General features: G+C 34.5%; 3 protein-coding genes across 7 annotated transcripts; 2 read left to right on the forward strand and 1 right to left on the reverse strand.

The window, feature by feature from the left end:
- Positions 1–1,027: 1,027 nt before the first annotated feature.
- LOC125841104 (two-component response regulator ORR9-like) lies at positions 1,028–3,238 on the forward strand. Its single transcript, XM_049520117.1, has 5 exons — positions 1,028–1,253; positions 1,639–1,739; positions 1,994–2,071; positions 2,552–2,622; positions 2,748–3,238. Exons 1-5 carry the CDS (start codon positions 1,148–1,150, stop codon positions 3,070–3,072), a joined length of 681 nt encoding a protein of 226 aa, XP_049376074.1. The 5' UTR covers positions 1,028–1,147; the 3' UTR covers positions 3,073–3,238.
- Positions 3,239–6,096: 2,858 nt separating this feature from the next.
- On the forward strand, positions 6,097–12,779 carry LOC125806871 (uncharacterized). Of its 4 annotated transcripts, none has more exons than XM_049486627.1 (9): positions 6,097–6,251; positions 6,831–6,894; positions 9,404–9,509; positions 10,004–10,171; positions 11,591–11,876; positions 11,949–12,079; positions 12,157–12,246; positions 12,324–12,400; positions 12,601–12,779. In XM_049486627.1, exons 2-8 carry the CDS (start codon positions 6,847–6,849, stop codon positions 12,383–12,385), a joined length of 891 nt encoding a protein of 296 aa, XP_049342584.1. In that variant the 5' UTR covers positions 6,097–6,251; positions 6,831–6,846; the 3' UTR covers positions 12,386–12,400; positions 12,601–12,779. The 4 variants fall into 4 exon arrangements, with proteins under 4 accessions (XP_049342584.1, XP_049342582.1, XP_049342583.1 ...); XM_049486628.1 differs by adding an exon at positions 9,159–9,303 and having other exon boundaries at positions 6,121–6,251; positions 11,591–12,079; XM_049486625.1 differs by having other exon boundaries at positions 11,591–12,079.
- Positions 12,780–13,167: 388 nt separating this feature from the next.
- LOC125806841 (cystathionine beta-lyase, chloroplastic) lies at positions 13,168–23,285 on the reverse strand. Of its 2 annotated transcripts, XM_049486592.1 has the most exons (14): positions 23,223–23,280; positions 22,932–22,984; positions 22,153–22,309; positions 21,913–22,061; positions 17,062–17,132; positions 16,880–16,971; positions 16,538–16,625; positions 16,349–16,460; positions 16,115–16,211; positions 15,944–16,025; positions 15,064–15,181; positions 14,716–14,823; positions 14,496–14,598; positions 13,168–13,586 (listed from the first exon to the last, which is right to left on the reverse strand). In XM_049486592.1, exons 1-14 carry the CDS (start codon positions 23,278–23,280, stop codon positions 13,411–13,413), a joined length of 1,464 nt encoding a protein of 487 aa, XP_049342549.1. In that variant the 3' UTR covers positions 13,168–13,410. The 2 variants fall into 2 exon arrangements, with proteins under 2 accessions (XP_049342549.1, XP_049342548.1); XM_049486591.1 differs by lacking the exon at positions 22,932–22,984 and having other exon boundaries at positions 23,223–23,285.
- Positions 23,286–25,086: the final 1,801 nt, after the last annotated feature.

Genomic DNA, 25,086 nt, shown 5'->3' on the forward strand with positions numbered 1-25,086 from the left:
TCCGCCTCTTTTCGAAAAGGTAAGATGCATGAATAAGAATGGGGTGAGAAAAACATATAGAGATGGAGGAGCACACATGGGAAACAAATCTTGAAAGAAATTGCCATGTCTCAAAGATAAGGTAAGCACACATAATTAAATTTCACAAGAGAAAAGAAGGCCACCATTGCTTACATCACCTGTATCTCTTGATGGATTTTTGCGGGTCCCTTCTACCCCTCCAATACACTTCAACTCCCACTTGCATTTTCCTTTACATAAATACTCGTTCGGTTTTATTTTATATGTCTGATTTTTATTATGAACGAAGTTTAAGAAAGTAAAGAAGATTTTTCATTTTGTAGTTCTGAACTAACGATATGTTGAATATATCAAATATTGTTTCATCTTATAGTTTAAATATATCATGTGGAGAGTTAAAACGAGAGAAAAAAGTCACTTCTTTTTAAACAAACTGAAAAGGAAAGTAAGACAACAAAGTTGAAATTAAAAAATTACCAAAATGTTATTTCATCTTATATTTTAAATATAACAGGTGAAAAATTAAACTAAAAGATTACTAAATAAGAGAAGAAGAAGTAAATATTCTTTTTCAATCAAACTAAAATGGAAAATGAAACAACATACTAAATATAGAAAGATTTTAAAAAAAAAACATACTAAAAAGAAAAGTTTCATGACAAATGGAACAAGTAGTTAAATTTTAGTTGGTTAGAAGAATATATCCTTCAAAGTTAGTTGTGTCGAAGATCTTTAGAAAATAACCTTTATATTTATGAAGTCTGTAAAATTTTCGTATATTTTTTTTCTTCTTATGATATAAAAATATATTGAATATATTATTATAATAATTTTCTTTCTTTTGGTCTTATATACATGGAAAAAACCCCCAAAAAAACTCCAAGAATCATCATCATTATCAAGCAATATTATAAAAGCAAGGCAACCCCATGTTGTAGATTTGTAATCTTTTTGGTAATCCATATTCTTTTTATATATATTCCACTTTCTATTATTTCATTGGTCTTACTTATTGCTTCTCTTGCCTTGTAACTCCAAAAACCAGCTTGGAAAAAAAATACTTGGAGAGAGAAAAATAAAAAAACTTCAACTTTTTTTCTCTGTTTTGTTTTGAAAAAAAATAAAAATGGGAATGGCAGCTGCAGATCTACAGTTTCATGTTCTAGCTGTTGATGATAGTTTAATTGATAGAAAACTCATTGAAAGACTATTTAAAATCTCTTCTTGCCAAGGTAACTTCTTGATTCACATAAAGTTTCTGTCTTTATTCAGAAGTCTCGAGTTTGCTTATAGAAGGTTTTTGATAAGGAGTGAATTCCAAGGGTGATTTATTAGAAATGAGCGGTTTTGAACTTTTTGATTACAAGTTTTGCTCCAATGAGCAACACTTTTGACTTCTCACCTTGACGGAGTTTAAAAAGTTCAAGATCATTCATTTTCACGGTTATTAGATGTCATTTTCTGACATCTGAATTAGTCGGATGACTAATATGAATACTGGATACCAAATGAAAAACTAAAAAGTTTATGTCTTGAAAATGGTTTTAATTAACTGTTAGTTTATATTGGTATTGATTTTATTCTTTTTGTGGGCATTTTGTATTGTGTTGATGGCAGTTACTACTGTGGATTCTGGAAGTAAAGCTTTGGAATTTCTTGGTTTACAAGAAGAACATGATGAACAGAATCACCCTTGTGTTTCTCCTAGCAACCAACAGGTAATTTACTATTTTCTCTGTTTCAATTCGATTGTTTGGTTTTGACTTTATACGAAATTTAATAAAAGACTTTTGAATCTCGTAGTTTTAAACTAAACATATGTTGAATGTATCATAATTTTCTTGGAAACAGATTAAAAGGGAAAGTAAGACAAACAAATTGAAACGGAGGGGCTACAAATTTGAACTTTCACTCTGATTTTCCAAGAAAATTTGGACAGAAAAATTAATTCTTGTTTACTGAAATATTGCAGGAAGTGGAAATTAATCTTATTATAACAGATTATTGTATGCCTGGGATGACAGGCTATGATTTGTTAAAGAAAATTAAGGTATGTTTATTTTTTTTATTCTATTTCTCTCTTTCTGTTTACTGCTATATTCCCCTTTTACTTTCTTTCCAAATTCTCTGTCATTTTCCTTTCTTGGAAAAAATACTCTGATAACAAAATTTTCCACATAAATTGCTTCTGTCATACTAAAGATTTTATCTTTTTTCTTTTCTTAAAGTGTTTCTCCCACTTGGACTTGATGTCCTTTTCTCACCTTTCAATTTTTGAGATCATTTGAGAATCTAATGAGCAAATATTGCATATCTAATATAGTGCTTATTAGATATTGAAAGGGTCATGTGCCTTGTCATTTTCAACTATTTCACTCTGCCTCTTAAAAAATGTTGTCGTATTCGATGTACACTATTTTTCGAGGATATGACATGTTTCTGTGTTGGATTCTTAAAAAATACACTATTTTTGGAGTTTCTGACATGCACTCGTTGCATTTTTACTTACATTTTTCATTCTTTTGAACAGGAATCTGCATCTCTGAGGAACATACCAGTAGTCATTATGTCATCTGAAAATGTTCCTTCAAGAATCAGTAGGTAAGAACAGAACAATCAAATTCATCTCTTTTTGTGTGTGTACACGACTCGAACATGTGACCTATAGGTCGATAACTTTACTGTTGTTCCAAGACTAATTGAATTGCATATTGATTGATTTACAGATGCTTAGAAGAAGGAGCAGAAGAATTTTTCTTGAAGCCAGTAAGATTATCAGATGTTAATAAACTTAAACCTCATATGATGAAAACCAAATGTAAAAGCCCCAAACAACAACAACAACCTGAGATCATTGTCACACAAGACAATCAAGAATCAATAGACATAACATATGTTGTTCCACCAGAAGAAAATCAAGAAACAGACAACACATTACAACAACAGAAATCACAAGACAACAGTAACAACAACAACAAGAGAAAGGCCATAGAAGAAAATCTATCACCAGACAGAACAAGACAAAGATTGAGTGGCCTCACAACAGTCTAATTTCTGTTGCAAATATGTTAACATTTTTTTTTTCTTCTTCAATTTGGAAATTTAATCCAGATAACCCCTTTTTGTTTTTCCTTTATTCAACTTTTTATTTAATTAACATAGTTTAGGACAATGTGAGATAAATCCTAATGTAGAGGGGAAGAGAAAATCATCCATCTTTATAACATGATGTGATCTCCAAAGGGCGGGTTGAAAAGAAGGACGTACAGACTTTTAGGCTGGCAAGCTTCTGAAGAAAAGTGGTGTATATGACACCTCAGTCAAATCCCACATCAGAATGAGAGAGAAAAGTAAACTATATTATAAGACATGGTACGCGTGCTTTTGAGCTCAATGATGGGCCAAAGTACATTTTACATGGGAAGAAATTTTCATCCATTTTTGTTTTGCTAATCTAAGAGGGGAACAGTATTGCCAAAAGTAGATAAAAATGTGTTGAAATTTACTTCTTGTAAATAGACAAGCATTTTTAACATCACGCCTTTATTCTTCTCCACTTAGACAAGGTTCAAATCTATAACGCGTATCTCACACACACATATCATATGCAACAAGGTTTGTGCTCTTATCGACCACTATGATCCTCTCTGTTACTTTCCTCCACTTAATTTCAAGTCTTTATCAGTAATATGCATCTAACTCACATATTAGACTTTTTTGGATTCCCATTTTCTTTTGAAGTGATTAAACTATTGTAAGACAAAAAAATGAAACTATTGAGTTACTTAGTTTTCAAGAATTCATGATAATTTTGATGAAAGCAAGATTGACTTTTACATTTGATGCCTTTGTTTACTTTTTGTTCAGAAGTTATTTTTTCTCAATCTTCTCTTGAATGAAAGATTTGGGTAAAATTTTAAACAGCCAATTGGTGAGTTGAATGTCATTACTTTTTGACTTTATTGTCCAATTCACCTTATAGAAAAAAGGTTCAACCTGTTTTCTTTTGATGTAAAATTAGAAACTTTGGCATCAAATTATAATCTTTAATTAATGAGTGTACTCAAACCCCACATTAAGGTTTCCATTTATGATGTAGTATGACTTTTCAGACGCTCTTAATATGGTGTGATATTATTTGTTTTGAGTCAAAATCGTATGAACTTTTTCGAAAGACTTCATACAATACTATTAAGAGTATCACTGTATCTTATATATGCAACTTCTTTGTCCTTTCAGTTGTTAATGTGAGATTTTGTTTGTACCCAAAGTCTCCCCCTTGAACTAAGTTAATAGAAGTAGTAGAGTCGTTTGTAAACGGACCAAAGGACTAAATCGGCCTCCACACCATTACTCTATAAAATCCATACTCATTTCGTCAAATCATTAGTATAATATTGTCTACTTTAAGTCAAGTCTATACGGTCTCACTTTTATATAGGTTTTTTTTTTTCTTTTCAATTACTAAAATGATACTGTGTTCACACACTCGACATGACTTTTTTAGGCAAGGTGATAAAGAGTGTGAAAGAGGGAGAAAACATTATTTTTTGGGGTGCACTTAATGTCTTTACCCCTATTTTTCTTTTATCATTTTGACAACATAAAAGTACTTTATAGCATATATCATGATCAACAAAAGTCATTAGTATATGCTTTGCTAATTTTACATAGCTTTTAAAGTTGAAAAAAAAGCAAGATATTACTAGATTTTACAGCACGCAGAATCTGAATATTTTTCAACTATCTACAAATCAAATCCTCTTAATGCTTTAGATCTTCACACACATTAAAAAAGATTAAGTCTAAAGTAATAAAATTCTAATTAAGAATTGTAGCAAATTAAAAATACTGATCATTGAACAATCTTTTTTGTTGGAATAATTTACTTACATGTTAAATTAGTTTGATTCTATGTGTGCCACAAGTCCAAATTAAAGTAGAGAAAATAATTAGTATTTTTTAAATTTTAAAGTAAACTATTTAAGCACTTAATTAGTGGAGAGTGTGTAAAGTGAACTAGATTACAAAAAGATCTTAGTAATATTATATAAGTACCTTACACCATTTGAACCGTTAGTGGTGAATTTCGACATATATAATTTTTAATCGTAATTAAATTTTAATAATACTAGTGAAATGAAAAGCGTTCGAGCCTTCGGGATCTCTCTTGAACAACGATCGGTCAGTTCTTTTCTTCTGTTGATGCTGAGACTGATGCTTTGTCCAACTAAAAGTTCTTCACCTACGTGAGTTTACTTATATTGTTTATCTCATATTCAAACAAAACGTGACAAATCCATCTTTTCACCATTATTAATTAAGTAAATTTTATATGACTTTGATACATCTAAATTGATTGTGCCAAAACCATGAAAGATACCTAGATGGAGTGGAGAGTATAAAGTATAGTTTGTTACATCAAAATACAATATATTAAAACTTATTTGATTAATTAAATAGATCTAACTATATATAATTTGTATATTTCGTATATCATTATAGATAAAATACGTTGAATATTATGAGACATCTTAAAATAAAAGGCCGCCATATTTATAAATTGAGACAGAGAGTGTATTAATTTGACAAAGGTTTTTGTCTAAATTAAGCCTTCGATTCAAATGGTGTGTCAATCTGATATTGAAAATTACTACTCCTTCTATTTTATGTATATTTTTTTTCTTTTTACTTGTCTATTTTAGCAAATTAAAAAGAATTATTATAAGATTCCAATCTTATTCTAATCATTAAATAACTGCATAAAATATTAGTAGTCAAATATAGATTTTCAAAATACAATCTATAAGGTTATGTTAATAAATTAAATTCCTAATAAATAATTTTTCTTAAGGAAAGTATCAAGTCAACGCGATCAAATAATAAGAAACAGGAGAGAGTATTTGAAAAGGGGAGTGAATTGTTTATATTTTGAAATATCGGGGTCGATTCATTAATAAAAAACTTAACAAGTTGGTACCTGATATGAAAAGTATAAAACAAGTGGGTGTTTAAAACGCATATTCTATAATAATGGGGGTTAAAAGACAACAATAATAAAAGATTCTGGTCTTTGATGATCTGTTCAACAACTTTGCATAAGAGAAAAAGCGCGAGGGAGAGAAAACTGAGAAGAGCGAAATCGGAGGATCGGCGCCGGCGATTTCCCTATTTGAATCCACCGCTGATAGTCGTCAACGGTTGTTTCCGGTGAACTGATTATATTTCAGGTCAAATTGATCGAAAACTCTTTTTTTTTGGTTTCCGTGAAGAAATAGGTTTTTTTTTTGCGTAATTACCTTGATTTTGATTCATTTATATTGATGTAGTTATGTTAAGAGGTTAGGATTGTTCATAGAGCTATTTTTTTTGATATTATAACGCAATTAATGTTATTAGAAGTTGTTTATGTACGGAATTGGTAAAAAATTCATTTGCTTGAAATTGTTTGTCTATTGTGAATCTTATGGAATCGTCTTTGTTCAATATTAGTGACATTTTTGTTGAATTGTTATTCAAAAAATCAGAAAATAGTTGTGGAAATTTTTTGTTAGTTTGTTTTTGATTCTTAAAAAAGCTGTATTTTGATGTTGCTTGATAGGACGTGTTAATGTAGCTGGTAGCTGCTTTTTCTTCCTTTTTTCCTTTTTTTTTGGGGATTTTTGGTAATTTAGGTGTCTAATGCTAAGTTTAGTTTAATTATCAGGTGAATTGGTTGTTTTGTATATTTGTTAGCAAGAGGTGGATTGCATTTCTTTGCCAAGCCTTGTTAACACGAATTGCGTTTGGCTTTTTCTGAGTTTTTGCAGTATTGAAAGATTGAAAATGTCTGAGGGGGAAGCTAAGAAGATATCACGTCAAGATATACAACTGGTAAGACAATTGCTTAAATCATTGGTTTTATGCACTGCTTGTATGAAACATTTAAATGGAGAAACATGGACAGAACTTGTCCGGAACTGAGGTGTAGTTGTAATAGTAGAATGTCAATGGAAGAAATAGAGCATGCAGTTTTATGTTTACGCTTATAAATTAGGCATTTGATTGCACTTCAGTGCTTCGAAAGGAACACTCTTTGTAGAAATTCTTTCGGTTAATTCTGATTAAAGTATTTTAATTCCTTGAGAAGTTTTGCCTAACCATGCATATCCATGTATTTATGTCTTTTTAATTTAAGAGACTGCCAGAGTATGTAAATGAGGCTATTATTTGGAGCTTCCTTCCTTTGTTGAATGCGGATGCCTAGGTTGTGTTAGTTATTCTTGTGGGCATTGTTTACAGGCCACTGGCCGTCGCCCTTTAGGTCAGTTGTGATAAACCTACCATCTAAATCAGTTAATGATCTCTATAATAACATTAATCATCTGAATCAAAGGAAGTATCTGAAGACATATTTTCTGGTTGCTGATAAGCACTGTGGTTAATATTGTAAGCAGCACTAGGGATTGTTGTATGTGTTGGGTTTTTAAGAGTTGGGAAGATGGTATGCCCTCGCGCTGTCACTCGCTTGTTTGGCTTGACAACACACCTAAATTCTGAACAAACACCTCTTGTTGGCTATAAATTTAGAGGTTTTGCCTCAGATTTGATATATTGAAAACACAACAACAACAACATACTCAGTGTAATCCCACAAGTGGGGTTTGGGGAGGGTGATGTGGACGTATTCTTACCTCTACCTTGTGAAGATAGAGAGGTTGTTTCCGCTAGATCCTTGGCACAAGTGAAGCATTAAGAAAATAGCGGAGAAAAGAACAATAGCAACTACAAATGATACGATAAACGAAGCAAAGAAAACAACAAGTAATAGTGAAATTTAAGAATACGATAGTAGGTGAATTACTAATAACACTACTGATAAGGGAAACTAGACCATGCTCAACTATGTATTAACCTTGTACCCTAATCCTCTACCTTTATATTCTCCTATCTAGGGTCATGTCCTCGATATATTGAAAACACTGAAATTCAAAATCCCCTTCCTCTTTTCTTCTGCATTTTTTTTCTAAAATATAAGTAAGTGTCAAGTGTGGTTTGCATTATTTTTGGAGTTCGCCTGAAGTTCTGTAATTTGAAGTGCCACTATTATAGAATAGTTTATTAAGTTCCATCATGGGGGGAATTAATCCAAAACCTTGGGCGACAATGAGGGGATTAAGTTCCTTAAGATTGTTATCTCTTGTATCCTTAACCAAATTAAATAAAATGGCAAATATTTTATATTTTTAAACCAAAACTTACAAGGATTTTAGTTTCAAAAAAAGGAAGTAGAAGACCACAAAGATTTTAGTCCACCAAAAACAGAAAGATGAAAACAAAAAATATTAACAATCTTGAAGGAATTTAGTTTATGTTAATATTTTTTGTATTCATCTTACTTTTTGGTTTTGGGAGACTAGAATCTTCATGGTTTTCTACTCCTATTTTGAAGACTAGAATTCTTGTGATTCTCTTACTCTGATTTGTTACTCGGTCTGAGGATATAACACTTTGTTGTTTTATTAAATCTTTTTAAGGGTACAAGAGATAACAGTATGGAGTCCTAACAATCCCATTGAAACACATAAATGTTCTGTCGACTTCGGACTTCCTATCATAAAATTTGTTCTTGTAAATCCATGACTTTAAGATGAATGATTCTGGATAATTGCTGGTATAGAGAAGATGCCACTCTTTTTCTCCCTGAGTACATATTGATTTTAGATTCACAACACACGGTAGTCACAAGTGCACAAGTTGTTACCTGTGAATTGTTGATTTTGTAATGGAAAATGTTCTTGTAACTTAGCCAAATAAAAGGAAATATTTCAAGTAATATCTCAGTCAAAGCAACAGTTGAAATGGTAGAAAAAAGAAATATGAAGTTTTGCTTCCCTTTCGAAGAAGTAAGCTAAATTATCATAGAGAGCAGTAATCTCCTCATGGACTCACCAAGTGCTAGTTGATGTATTAATCTCCTCATGGACTCATAGAACAGTATTACAATATCTTGATGGACCTAGCCAATTGCTTGTAACTTTTTGTCTAGTTCTTATCGGAAATGGGATTATGAGGCCTAGCTTAGAAGTTCTCTGTTTTAGGTGCTGATGCAGTTGATACTTCCAAATTTGTTATAGGTTTCTAATCTGTGTTTGCAGGTTCACTGTTCATGCCTTGCGAATATGGTTGTTGTTTAGCTGTTCTTCTGCGATAGGGTTTGTCTTGTTATAGTTAGAAATATGGAACCTCTTTAACTGTTGTTGGTGTACCACAAATTTTGCATCTTTTAATTCGTTCTTACAGGTAAGGAGTGGTCTTACACAATTATCAAGTTCTTCCTTGCTGTATAATTGCTCGCATTCCACATGCATTTCTTTCCCAACATGAGCTTCTTTGATGTCAGGTGCAAAATCTTATAGAAAGATGTCTACAGCTTTACATGAACCAGGAGGAAGTTATCAGAACCCTCTTAGATCAAGCAAAAATTGAGCCTGGTTTCACTGAGCTTGGTTCGTCCTTTCTCTTCCCAACATTTTGTTCCTATTTTTTGCCGATGCGACGCTAGCACACTTCCATATCATCTCAGATGTAATTTTGGTATTCCATGACTTGGAAGGAAGGAAAAACATACAAGCTGTGACCTGATATATGGATAAACTAGGATTCATTGACCAGGAAAATGAAAAAACTACTAAAAATTGTCCTGTTATCAGAATTGATCTAATGAAGATGACAGAATTGTTAATAAGATAATTTTTTCCCTTTCAATGACAAACGCTCTGTTCACCACTTCACCTACTTCTATTTTGTTGAAAGAATTAGTAACTAGAGGAACTAACGTTTAGACTGAAGTTTGATAGAAATGAGGTATCTGAAATTTTATTTTTCTGGATTCACCTGGTCAATATCCCATTTCTCAAGATCTGTAAGCAACATGTGTTATCTATGCGCTCCACGTGTCTCTTGCAGAAGAGATAAATCTGACATCTAGATATGTTTCCAGTGTGGCAGAAGCTTGAAGAAGAAAACCAAGAATTTTTCAGGGCATATCATGTAAGGTTGATGGTGAAGGATCAGATAGAGAGATTCAATGATTTGCTTGAGAGACAGGTTGAGGCAATGCAGATGATTCCAACACAACCAATCCCTAATGGATCTCAGATTCGTCAAAGTAAGGAATAATATCTTAGATTGCCATGTTGATCTTCCTGGAGATAATTATTCTGCTGGTTTTTTCTTTTCAATTGCATTGTAAAATTTATGATGGATTCCCTCCAAGCCCAACAAATTTCTGTTTTTGAAATTGTTAGAAAACTAAATGGCTTATTAGCTTTAGAATGAATAACTGTGGAAGGAGTATATTACAAATGAGAAAGAAGCACAGGAGGATCTGTCTTCTGGTTCTAAGGCTGCTTCTAATATGAGACTCTGAATACTTGTTGAATTTGGAAATGTAATGGAATTGATTGCTGAATTTTGATACATAAAATGACCTAGAAATCTGTAGACATAGTAGAAGCAAGAGATTAAAATTAGACTTCTCCTCACCATAGCATAGTCTTTTGTTTTGATGCTTTAGGATTGTAAATAACAAAACTCATCCCTATATACAGGAGAAGCCTATCCCAAATGGCATCGGATTCAAATCCTACTTTTATGGAAATAATAACTAGGGAACCTTTAAACTAGGAAAACATGTAAAAATAATATCAAACTTCTTCCTAATATTAGCTAACAAGAATAAGGGGAAAATTGGCAAATTTGCACCCAAAACCCACGTGACTTCATCTCATATTTGGACTCCCTATTGTTGTGATTTTCAGCCCTTGTTGGGCGAGAATTCAGCACACCTTGGGCTGAAATTTTGGCTCTTTTTTGTGCTTGGGCTCCATGTGGTCCCTCCACTTGGTCTTCATGTGGCTCCAATATTTCGGCTCTTGGAGTCGAACTTGGACCATGAAATATATGTAAGGCATAGCACTTAGTCCACTTGTTATAATTCTTGGGCTTTTCTTCCTCAATAAACATCTTGATTTTTTCATTGAACCCATCAACTTTAATGGAGGTATGCTTTCATGGATGCTATCAATTAGGCTCTCGAATTCATGTTTGCCTTGATCACGGTTAATTTTATGTATTTGTGCTAAATCTATTTTGCTAAATTGGGACTTAATTTCGGAGACGCGTGTGCTTCTTGCTTAAAGCCCAGGAGCAGTGTTACTTTTTTTCTTTTCATTTAAAAATACTGCTTCTTTCAATATATGATATATGATATTATGATAGATTTATTTCAGATTCTAGATTAGCTGAACTACCATTACCCTATATTCTTTGTTGATTGTTTGTTTACTTCCGCCTCCTGCTGTCCCTGTGGTTCATTGATTGTACTTTATTAGATTTCGCTACTTATGTTGTTTTGATTCAGCAAAACCAAAGAGATGTAGTAATTTGCATATTTTACTAATATGTTATACTTTGGACTGCTGGTACAACACTGAAATTAAAATCTCATGCTTGATTATGCAATCATTTCATCAGTGACTTGTTGAATAAGGATGAAAGTTATCTGATGACTGTTACACTTTTACAGTCCCACCGAACTCAACATGTCAAGCAAGAGATCATACTGGACCTCATGTCAAGCCTGAGAATGTGCACCAGACTGTTAATGCAAATTTATCTCAAGTATACACTAATGGTGTGTCCTCGCTTCAACCATGTATGCAAAGTGCTATTGATGTGTCTGCTCATGCAAGGAGAATTGATGCATCCTCAAACATGCTATTGGCTCAGAGCTCAAATTTGGGAATGCTGCAAGGTGTGAGAGGGGGGATGATCAAGTCAGAAGCTGGTTATTCAGGAAATTTACCCTTCATGTATGGTACTGAGACAAATATCCTCGAAACTCATCCTGGAATTACGGATCCATCTGTATCATCTTTCAGCAGTGTAGAATCAGATTCACAACCAGTAAATGAGACTGTGTTGGATGCTGATACATCTTCATTTGGTTTCTTGGGGCAGATTCCTCGAAACTTTAGTTTGTCGGACTTAACAGCTGACTTTTCTAACAGTTCTGGTTTGTGCCTCCCCTCTCTTCTTAGTTAATATTTCTCTCAAGTGGACATTCTTATCTTCAAGTTCTGTCATTTGTAGATATCTTGGAGAGCTATTCTGGATCAGCCTTCCTGGCAACGGATGTTAACAATTTATTCTTAGATCCACAAGATAGGAGAGAACATCAAGGTTAGTCGTATGGCATGTTAATTGATTTCCTTCACCTGGTAAGCAAGTAGTTATATCAATGCCTCACATTTTAGCAGACGTTAAAAGGTTGGATGCTATATCTGAAGGCTTGAGGTTTGAAGATTTTGCCAGTGATTGAGTGAACAATCAGATGGTACCATCTTGTCTTGATTTCAAGAATTAGGGAGTATAGTATAGAAGCATTCCAGCCTAATGTCCATAGCTGAGAAATCTGTGATTCGTTCTGTATTTGTTATCAACATTGATAGTTTCCAATCTCTCTACACTCTTTGTTATATAGGTGCAACACATATATGACGTTACTTCCTTTTTGTATGATTGCGATTGTTGCAGGTCCAATGGCTCCTGGTCTCAGAAGGTTTTGTAAATAGGATTGCGAAAGGAAGTTGCTTTGACGCCTTGTGAAGACGTTAGTTTGTCAGTTTCAAGATACTCGTTATGGTTGACATGTCTGTGGTTCTGGTGTAAAACACAATAATCTAAGCAAAAAGCTCTTGGGAATGGTTCTCCTACTTTTTTTTTTAATCCTAGAAAGAAAGCATTATTTTGTTTGAGTTTTGTGAATAGGGTTGTGATGATTGATGAATTAGATCTGATGTATGTATTTATTATTTTTTCAAAAGGTCTGATGTATTTATTTTTTAAAATAAAATGACCTGAAGTTGTGCTTCATGACTTGCATCAATTGTTAAAACATTTGTACATAATTATGCCAGTCATTGGTGTTTCTTCACCACATTTTCCCAAGCCTTCATGGACATAATTATCTGATATATGTGTTGATGGAAAGTAGTAAATACTCGTGAATTAGTTGAAGTGTACACAAGTTGGCCTAAACACTAAGGCTATGTATATATGTCGAATTGCCAACCAAAAGGTATAGAAACAACAAAATGGATAGCAAAATGCCATGAATTGATCACCTTTTCAACTCTTCAATTTTGCCTAAAAATCAAAGTAAGAACTCGAAAGAGAGCAAAATTTATTACATGATATGATTAGCAGATCACTCAAAATCAACTTCATTTTGAACCAACTTGCAAATATCAAATAAATCCCTGAGATGAATGAAATGACGCGACAAGCGCTATAATTGAAGGTGCACATAAGCTTGGCATCAGTTCCACAAACTTGCTTAATCTTCTAGGCAGGCCCAGTCTTGAGTGCATAGTCTAAATCATCTATCAAGTCGTTGACATCTTCAATCCCAACAGAAATTCGAACCAGGTCCTCAGTAAGACCTCTAGCCTCTCGTACTTCAACAGGTATGCTAGCATGGGACATGAAGCAAGGCAAGCTTATGAGTGACTTGACACTTCCTGCAAATTTTGAGGACCATATAACACGTTTGGATAGCGACAAAGGAAAATGCAAATGGAAGAGCGGGAATAAAATGAATGACATCAATGTAAACAATTTTGAATTATATACGAATAAAAAGATCTTTTGAAGCATAAACACAAGGGGTCATTTGATGAATCATTTTGCGTCACTCTGCACCATACCATTATCTTGCGGACAAGTTCAAGTTATCAAATGGTTCCAGTGTGTCAAATGCACAAAAACAATTTTTGCTTTTCATGCAGATGTTTACAAGCAAGAGTCATTAAAATTTTCATCATTTTTCTATATCCCCAAACAAAATCTACAATTATAACAACTGGATTAAAGCTGAAATTCTGATCCCCGGCTGATTTTCCTAAAACCAACCAAAAGACCTGAATAGTTGTCTACGCTTATCTCTCTTGCCATTGGAAGTGTTCTATGGATAGCAAATATACTTGAGTTGAGTTGAGTTGGATACGAAACAGTCCAACACACTATCTCCTTGTCTTTCTGTTAGACTTATAGAGTAAGAGTTTCCACATGGACCACATCCATGTTATTTTGCCTATGCTTCTTATTGGTAGTTCAGTCTTTCCCCTATACTTGATTGCAGTAGTATCAAGGCATATTGCCTATGCTTCCATCTCTTTTTGCATTGATCATTCTTAAGGTTTGTTATCAGATGTGGTATTCAAAAAGCTACATTGTTTTGATACTTATATGGTATTCATCCTCTATAGAATATGGTTTCTGTCTTACCAAAGCAAAACAATATTGCATGTTTACTACAATCATCAGGGAAAAGAGAGAGAAGGCAAACATCATTAGGAATTGTACACTTTGGTAGGAAAAAATGATCTTAAATATAGGAAAATGTAATTGAGCATTAAGATGAAACTAACCAAAACTGACGGTAATGCTGAAATACTTGGTAGCCTCAGCAACATGCTTAGAGAGTGCCAAAGAACCTGTCAGGAAACTCAGCACCGATCCTGCACCAGTAGCCTGCAAATTGATCAACATTTAAATAGTAAGTTTCAAGGGAAAGCTTCATGGTGGCAGGACACCGACAACCATAGCGCCTTAGTTCAAATTTCCAGAAAAAATCACATGTTTGAATACCTGAGAGAAGTGCAAAGATCTCCCTGGATGGTCAGGAAGACCTGCATAGTTGACCTTTTTCACTCGTGGATGGGAAGATAAAAATTCAGCAATTTTTTGTGCATTCTCCTGCAAGATATTGAAATTATTTAGTTAGATGCCAGTGATCTGTCAGTTTTACGAACCAGCCTAACTTCTCTGCACAATATAAAGATGAAGATGCAGTAGTATGTATGCCATAATCATGAAAATCTGTAGGGTCAAGAATAATAGATTAACAAAGGCGCAGGAAGGCATATATGTTTCTAGAAACAATGGTGGAACAACTAATTTCACCACAAAATAAAAGAAAAACAAATAAAATTAAACCTGTTGTTTTTCAACACGAAGAGCCATTGTTTTGATTCCTCTTAAACAAAGCCAACAATCGAATGGCGCTAACCCTGCACCTTCAGCATTTTGTAGGAAGTACACCTCTTTCGCCAAGCTGGTAAGCAAATTATTAAAAGGACACTTGAGATGTTCAAAGAGAAACAAGGCATCAGACATCACTTACGTTCAATACGCTATACATAACTAACTACGGATTTTCAGATATAGACTTGTCAATGAACTGATTTCTTAAACTTAACTTTATCAACAAAAAAGAAGTTAATTTCTTAAACTTCATGATCAATTATAAGGGCAGCCAGTGCATTCAGGAAAAGAATTTCAGTGTCACGAAGTATTGCACAAATCTGTGCAGTGCAGGGTCTATAGGGTGTTGCATAAAGAGGATTTCTTGTATACGCCTTAGCCATATGGAAGGGATCCATTTTTGACTTGCATATAACCCTGAGTAAGCATACTAAAATTGTATGAAGGCTCACCCTCAGGTCTCAGCAAAGGCCCTTATTCCATGTAAAGAATTATGTGAGTTGCAAGACAATAGTCCTTGACATCCTTCTAATCCAGTCCAAAGAAAATAGAAATCTTATTTGTACAAAAAGTAGAAGAGGAAAAGGAAGCATATGACCATATCAACATTTGCTACCTATTGTTGAACAGTCTAGAGTTTCACTATGGGTTGGGTAAGTGATTCATTGCAAGAGAAACCAATAATGCATCTATCACAAACTCACGTTCACTATAGTCAAGCCTAATGTGATTATTGGTTTAGGCCACCAAAAAAGACTAAAAAAACTAAGAATATACAACCATAAGATAACAATAAATCAAAATATGAAACATATGCGAAATAGAGGAAAACCTTTCTCCTCTGATGGCAAGTACACCAGCCATGAGATCACTATGACCGGATATGAACTTAGTAGCTGAATGCATCACAATATCTACAAAACCATGGACAAGTAAGCCAACATCCCATGCATGTTATTGGAGAGTGTTCCAGTTAGTGGAACAAAAAGTATTTGCACAATACCTGCTCCGAGCTCCAAAGGATGGGACAGTACTGGGGACATAATGCTGTTATCTACCAGCACAAGAGCCCCATGTGCATGAGCGATCTTGGCTATTTTCTGGAATAAATCAGAAGAGACAACAATATGAGACAAAATCATTGTCTTTTGAAGATCAATATATTACTATCTATCAGCTACAGTAAAAGCTGAAAATTGTACGTGCATAATCTACTATGCTACTGTAAATTACCCACACGAATATCACAAATTTGTTGACGAGGGTTGGTTGGGCTTTCCAGCCAAACAAGCTTTGTCCATGGTTTAATCACAGAAGCAACCTCATCTAAGTTAGTGGTATCCACTCGCCTGTACAAATAAGGTGACAATCAAAATTCTAATAACCTGATTGAAAACAATGTTACACTGATAAAAGAGATACCAACTTGACCACGATCCCGGCTTTTGGAACAACTTGTGAGAGCAGCCGGTCAGAACCACCATATATGTCATCCCCGGCAACAATCTCCTCACCTATAAAATCAACAAATTGAAGCTATTCTTTTGTTAACTATCATATGCTTGCCGAGATGTCAAGAAAAAAAAAAACACTAGCATGACACAAACGAAGATTCAATGTCTCATCCAACAAGAAAGCATAACCATCTTAAATGAGCAGAACAAACTTTCAAGAAGGTCTTAATCAAGTTTGTTGCATAATTTATCTGGTATACACATATTCAGATTCTTCTACACAAATGCATTGCATGTACAATTTTTAGAAGTACCAGCTTTAACGAGACGAGTTACAGCTGCCAAGGCGGCCATTCCACTGGTAAAGCAAAATGCTCGATCTGCTTTCTCAAGCTCTGCAAGAAGCCTGAAAATTTTCAAAATGCGGTAATGGTATTGATAACAATAATGTTAACAGATGAACTTTCAACTATTAGCAGTACACTGTTTAACTTACTTTTCCAATGCATCCCTTGTTGGATTTCCACTCCGTGTATAATCATATTGCCCATTTTCGGTCGCAGAAGGCTGCAGCAGGATGAAGAAACAATTAAAGATAAGACACGCTCTTTGTTACTTGTTTCTATGGAATTGTAGGGCTGGACTCTGTTGCTGAAGGCTGAATAGTTTTTTAAAAAAGGATCTGAAGAGACAATTAAAGCAACAAAGAAGTCATGAATTGTGCTGTCAAAAGAGAAAAGGAGAGAGGAAATGGTTATTTAACAACGTACAAGAGGGATTCTTATATAGAAATATTGGGTACATTAAACAAGGAAACTTTCTTCTGATTAAAAATATTCTACACAATATTCTTAATAGCTCTCAATCCCAACCATAAACGCAACATTATCTATTAATGGTCACATCCTGCTGGAGCTTGAGCCCATCTTGGATCACAGAATTTTTGCAAAGCTCAAAGGTGAGGCGTGGGTTAAATGGTTCAGTTGTCCTCTTAAACATGATTCATGAGGATAAGAATTGTTTTAGGATGGTGCAGCCAGTCATGTGACAAAATTACCATTGCAGACAGAAAAACTCGTCAAAGGAGTTTTTTTGAAATTGGTAACTTTGTATTCACACAAAAGACCTCATCAAGAAATTGATGAGGAGGGATTTACAAACCCCCGGGGGGTGCCATCATTCTCAAATCCAAAACCAAATTTTCAAAAATTTACAATTGTCCTATAAACTCCACTAAACTATCTACTTCCCCCACTAAATCTTGCTTACACCAAAAAAACAAAAGACCAAGGCATCTCATCTTGATCGTCTGGGAACTGCTAGTCCTCCCTTCAAAGCACCGTCCATTCCTTTCTTTCCATAGTGTCCACCAAATGCAAGCAGGTACATTTTTCCACCAATCTCCCTTTGATCCTCCCTTCCCAATTCCTTGCCAGCGTGTTAGTACCTCAAAAGTGGTTCTGGGCATTGTCCAATTAACCCCGAGTATACAAATGAACATGTTCCACAGATCTGTAGCCATCCTGCAGTGCAAAATTAAATGGCAATTTTCTTCAGCCTCTTGTTCACACATAAAGCACCTTGAGCAGATCTGTATACCTCTTCTTTGTAGCACTTCGTGTGTTAGACAAGCTCTTCTAATTACCAACCAAGTGAAGCAAGCAACTTTTAGAGGGATCTTAATCTTCCATATTAATTTCTAGGGCCAAGATGTTGTCAAAGAGTGGTTGGTGTTTCTTTCCCAGTAACAAGACTTTACTGTAAAAACTCCCCTACTATGCAATTTCCAAACTGGTTTGTCGGACTCTGCATTGATGCCAAGGAACAGGTTCAAGGCCTGGAGTAAGTCTGCTACTCTTTCAACCTCCCAATCATTTAGAGCCCTTCTAAACATAAGGTTCCAGCCTTGAGGACTCCACACCTGCGCTATAGTGTCATTCTGTTGTAGGCTGATAATGTACAAGTCAGGAAAGAGTATCCTCATTTTCACATCGCCTAACCAAATCTCATTCCAGAAACTGATCTTCAGGCCATTCCCCACTCTGAAAGTCACCTGCGCATTGAAGTCAGTCCACATTCTCCTAATAGTTTTCCATACTGAGCACCCAAAAGTACCATTCACCTCTTCAGTTATCCAATTACTCTGTAGGCCATATTTCTCAGCTATGACCCTCCTCCATAATGCTGTATCTTCGCAACAGAATCTCCACAACCATTTTTGCAGCAAACTAGTGTTCTAAATACTTAAATTCTAAATGCCCAGACCTCCTTGTGCTTTGCTCATTATCACCTCTTCCCATTTAACCAAGTTGTATCCTTGCTTCTCTTTGTTCCCTTGCCAGAGGAACACCCTTCTCAACTTGTTGAGTTTCTTTCCAATACTTTTTGGTAGTGGAAAAAGACTTAGCATATAAGTTGGGAGGGCATCCAGAACTGATTTTATGAGAGTCACTCTACCTCCCAGAGATAAATATTGACTCTTCCACCTTGTCAGCTTCCTTTCACTTCTCTCCAAGACTTCACTCCATACTTCCAATTCTTTGTTCTTGGCTCCCAAGGGCATCCCCAAATATTTGGTGGGAAGAAAGGCCACTTGGCAGCCCAGGTTGTCGGCTAGGCCTTGCATATTATTGACTTGATTAACTGGGAACAGGCAACTCTTCTGCCAGTTCACATGTAGACCTGAAATGGCTTCAAATATGGTTAGTATTGCCCTCAGATGCCTAATTTGCGACACTTCTGCACCACAGAACACAAGAGAATCATCTGCATACAGTAGATGTGTAATCTCCATGTTATTAGCTCTATTAGTATATGCACCAAAGCCTCTTATCCACCCCAATTCATTAGCCTTTCTAACTATGTAGTTGAGTCCCTCCATTGCTAGAAGGAATAAGAAAGGGGACATGGGATCTCCTTGTCTCAGTCCCCTTTGTGATTGAAAGAAACCTTCTGGACTCCCATTTATAATGATTGAGAATTTCACTGTTGACACATAAAACTTAATCCAATTCACCCATTTCCTCCCAAACGCCATGTCACTCAGAACTTTAAATTGGTAGTTCCAATTTACATGGTCATATGCCTTCTCTATGTCCAATTGGCATAGAATACCTGGTATCTTTTGCTTTACCCTGGAGTCGACCAACTCATTAGCCAATAAAGAAGCATCCATTATCTGTCTATCCTTCAAAAAAGCCATTTGATTCTCGTTAATCAGTCTCCCCATAACTGTTTTCATTCTTTCAGTGATCAACTTAGCGATGATTTTGTACATTCCACCAATCAGACTTATTGGCCTAAAATCCTTGAGTTCCTCTGCTCCATACTTCTTAGGGATTAATGCCACAAAGGTGGCATTCAAGGATTTTTCAAACACTTCATTCTGGTAGAAGTTATGAATTGTTTGCATCACATCATCCTTTATGATCTCCCAGAACTCCTTGAAGAAACACATAGTGAAACCATCTGGGCCAGGGGCTTTATCCCCATCACACAATTTGAGAATGTGTACCACTTCCTCTTTTGAGAATGGTCTCTGCATCCATTCTTGCTCCTCTTGACTTATTCTGGGGAAGTTCATCATCACAAAAGGTGGCCTCCAGCTTTCTGATTCAGTGTATTGCTTCTTATAGAATTCTGTTATATGCTCTTTGATTTTTTTCGGATCTTTACTCTCCTCCCTGCTAATAACCAGTCTATCGATGGTGTTGTATCTCCTATGTGCTGTTGCCACTCTTTGAAAGAACTTGGTATTATTATCTCCCTGCTTTAGCCATAATACTCTGGATTTCTGTCTCCACCCGGTCTCTTCATTCTTTGCTAACTCTTCTAGCTCAACTAGGATCGTTGCTCTAATAATCATCTCATCCTCTGTCAACATTCTGTCATTCTGAATCAAATCTATCTCAGCTAGCTCATTTAGTAACCTGTTTTTCTTGTTGATGAGTTCCCCAAAGGTTACACCACTCCATTCTTTGAGTTTTTGCTTTAGCATCTTTAATTTCATGCTAAGTTTGAAGTCTGGGCATCCTTCCACAACAAAACCATTCCACCAGTCCTGAATTAAATCTTTGAAACCCTCAACATTAGTCCACCAATTTTCAAATTTGAAGTAAGGCTTCCTTTGTTCCCAGTCACCACATTGTAGCATAATGGGGCTGTGGTCAGATATAACTCTAGGCATAATTTGTTGTCTAATGTTTCTGAATTGTTCTTCCCACTCAGTTGAGTAGAGAAACCTATCCAGCCTAACAACACTTTGATGGTTAGGCCCTCTGAACCAAGTGAAATTCCCACCCTTTAGACAAGGGTCATGTAACTCCATATCCTCTATCCACCTCAAGAAATCAGTCATTACATTGGTTATTCTCCTGCATCCTCTTCTTTCGGCCATGGTCATTTACTCGAGTTAGTTAAACCATCCCAAGGTCTGTTGGAGGTCCTGGAATTAGTTAAGCACTCTCAATTGCATTTTATTCATTTGGTTTGCTTTAAAAGGCATGGCCATACTGGGTAAGCCAAATGCAAATCCCCTCTTCGTTCATTCTTCTTTGCAGCAACTCGTTCAGGAATATTTTCTTCTTCGAGTTAGTTAGAGTTTGTGACATGCTCTCTTAGTTTGATTGAGCTTATTCCCGTTCCCTAGTTTTAAGGACTTCTCCTACCTTACAAAGGTTAACCACTTAGCTTTATAAAGGGTGCCTACTCCTATCTTCGGTCTTCCTAATTTGACCCTTTTTCTTCATGAAAGATGAATACAATAACTCTTGCTCTCTTAAATGCTTAAGGAAATGGGCACTTTATATTTGATTTTTCAGCCTTTTCCTATAACACCCTACTACTTACGAAGGGTCTTTTTACATATACACAGTGCAATATATTTTCTTTTTTAAAAAATAGATTTGCATTCCACTGCCAATCTTTTTCATGTTATTGTGAATGGTTCAGAAAAGGTAGGTCAACGATAGTAGTGATGTGGACGTTACAGGGAGAAAAGTAGAAGACATGCTGAAGACACAAATGAAAAAGAAAAGGAGTGAAGGAAGGTTAAAATTTGTGTCCTAGTTGCTCTTTTTGGTCTTTACTCTTTTGCATGTAATACTAACTTACCATTCTTATCCTTGTTTCACATTATAATATTTACAAATTGGTTCATGTATTAATCCAATATATCGCACAAAACCTCCAAATATTTTGACGATTTACATCTCAGATAAATATAGTAGAAACAAGTAACTATGAAGCATTGATTGCAAAAATTGCACCATTAAATTCTTCCGGAATAAAAATGCAGCTTTGCAATGTATTATGAAATTGCATTCCACAAAGTTTCTTCAAAACTTACTTGCTTAAAAGTAGATGTTTGATACAAGGGGGTACTTAAGGCACCATAAGGATCAAAATCATTACTGAAGTTCATCAACATTGTTGAAACACTTGGCTCTTTTGCTTCCCTAGCCTCAACTCGAGGAGGTAGTTCCATAGTCCCCATCTCTGCCATCAATCAAAACGTACTATTAGCTCAAAGATAAACCCAAAGAATAAATCTCGTTTATCCTCGTCTAAAAATGGATTTGGTACATACCATCCATGCATTCGGCAGCAGCAATATCACTCAAAGCTGATGCAGTGAGATCCATCTCTTTGTCTCTTGAGCAATTCAGTTGGAATTTCTGTTCTATTAGAGTTCCCTTCCCATTCATGCACCCAAATGTCACTGGAAAGTTAATAGGCAATTTACCCTACACATTAGCACAACATTCCATCAGAAGCAACACTTTTGCCACTTGTTTGGCTGCTCAACAAGTAAGAGCAAAAACAATCTATCACATTATTCCATCTAAGTTTAGCAAAAGAGCCCAAAACATCCGGAAGATGATGCCATAGCTTAAACAAAAGCTTTAGTTTGTGTGAAATACCAATCAAAAATTACTTTACATTACACATTCTTGACGTTTCCCAGAGAAAAAGGAAAAATTAGAGAGGCCAGAAAAATCAAAACAATATTGTGAAGCTCATAAATGCATAAAGATGATAACATTTCAATTTTTCAACTTTAGATTGCTCACCTTTAGACATTCTTAACTTCCACAAAAGAAAATTAGAGAGCCCCAATAAGCAAAACAACTTTGTGAAGCTCATAGAGGCACAAAGATGGCAACTTTTCAATTTTTCAAGCTTAAATTGCTCAGCTTTTTTCGTTTTTCGAGAACTGTGGTGTCCGGGCCAGCTTTCACGCATCTCGACTAATTCCTCAGGTGGCCTGCCACTTCCTATCTAACTCTATCCACTAAAGCTAGGACACATGCGGAAAATCACCTAGTATTTTGAATTCTCAACCTACTTCATTGACAGCTAGGCCACACCATTGGGTTCAAAAGCATTGGATATCCTTAAATTGCTCAACTTTAAACATTCTTAACTTCCCCAACAGAAAATTAGAAACACCCAATAAGCAAAACAACTGTATGAAGCTCTCAAAGGCATAGAAATCATTAAAAATCCAAACTTTTTTCAATTTCTCGAGTCAAGATTGAATAAAGATTGCAACCCAGTTCAAGATTTCTCCATTTTTTCTTCCACCCAATGATTTTTACACAAAAAGAGAAAAAAAAAATTACACCCGCATTAAGATATAAATCATTTTGGGCTAACCTGGGTGGTTGTGTTGGTAGGCAAAGAGCTGAAGGGCTGCTTGAGAGACAGAGAACATGCCATTTCAAAATTGTCGTCTTCTTCAATAAGGGCTGGAAAAAAAGTGGTTTATATACTCTTGCTGTAAATTATGTACTATACTAATTAATTAAAAAAAACTTTATTTTTGATAGTTACCTTGAAATTAATTTAATTTAATTAAGCATGAAGACTTTTTCTTTTTTCCAAAAAAATGATTTTCACTCTCTTTGAGCTGAGTTTTATCGGAAACAACTTTTTTATCCTCTTCAAATTTTATAGATTATAGTGGGGTTTTTTTTTTTTAATTACTTTTTCTCAGTCCTATTGTTATTATATAAACAAATTAATAAGGAAATAGTTTAATATAAACTAGAACAAATGGAGTATAGTCTTTAAAAAATTATGTTATAAGAGTTCTACTTGTATTTTTTTGTTGTTAGACTCTTTAAATAGAAAGTTATGTTAGGACTAGTAATAAGTATTCTTAAATACGTCATTTATATACGATTAAGAAGAAGAATGGTGGTGTCCAAATCAACTTGCTCACATTTAGATTATTCTGTAATACTGTTGCCTCTCACCTACACATGTATTAGGTAACAAAATCCAAATTTCTTATAGATTTAAAAATTTAATATTCTAAATGCTTACAACATGTTAATCAGGGTTTAGACCACAATTATGAACAATTTGAGCATGAACCCTAGAAGTCAAATAAAATAATCATTAATTGAATTTTTAAAATAGTTTTAATTATTGATAAATGAAAGAAGATTTTTTAATGTTATTGTTATAGAAATTATAATTGTTGTGAACGGGCTCACTCATGATAATCAATTGGGCTAAATGCTGAAAAGGTTAAATGGGCCGAGAGTTAAAATGAGGAAAAGCCGAAGAAGCCCAATGCTTAGTGGAAAGTTTGTAATTTGTATACTCTCATCCCAAGCCAACCTATGAAACAACAACAACAACAACTACTACTAGATATTTATATCAATTATATTTTTTTAAGAAACATATAAATTCGAAAATGAATAAGTAAAAACGAACTGAGAAAATATTAATTTTTGCTTGTTACAATAATTAAGGACCATATGATGGTGGGGGAGAGTAATAATAATACTCCAATATAACCAAGCAATTATTAGTTTTTGTCTTCTCGAACTTCCAAATAATTAAGGCTAATGTGTGGTGGGGGAGATTAATAGTTGTACTCCACTCAAGTTTTCTCATTTGTTTCATTTTCTACTTGTTTCATCTTGTTACTTCAAATGCCACTTATCATATATTTTTTTGTTTATTTTACTTATCATATTTTGATTTGTATATTTTTTTTTAAACTCGATGTATTTAATAAAATGTTCAATAGTTAAGAAGCTACTACAATTTAACGACCGCCAAATGATATTATGTAGAAAAGGGAAGTATCCTTTTTATATCTATTATTTTATATATAATAAAAATGAAGGTCTCTTATAAATAAAGACTTTAAGATATTTTATTAACGAAATGTAAAGCTAAAATGAAATTCACTTTTGTAAAAGGAAAACATTATTAAAGTCTAGAAAAAGACTAGAGGTTACAAGAATTCCAAAACAATACAAAATGACTTTAGTCAAAGGAAGCATTATTAAAGTTTAAACAAAGACCATAGACTAAAATGAATTTCAAATGATCACTATAGGCCATGCTCTCACGTCATTGAGGAAATATTACAATCATGACTATGGTAAGATAATAATAAATAAAGACCAAGACTATAGTGACTTTGATTAAAAAATGAATAAGGAAGACCTAGACCTTAATAGAATTTTGTTTTAATTTGTTTATTTGATTTTGATTT

This window comes from Solanum verrucosum, unplaced genomic scaffold (genome assembly GCF_900185275.1).
Source record: "Solanum verrucosum unplaced genomic scaffold, falcon-dt-bn FXZP01000196.1, whole genome shotgun sequence".
NCBI classification, from domain to species: Eukaryota; Viridiplantae; Streptophyta; class Magnoliopsida; order Solanales; family Solanaceae; genus Solanum; species Solanum verrucosum.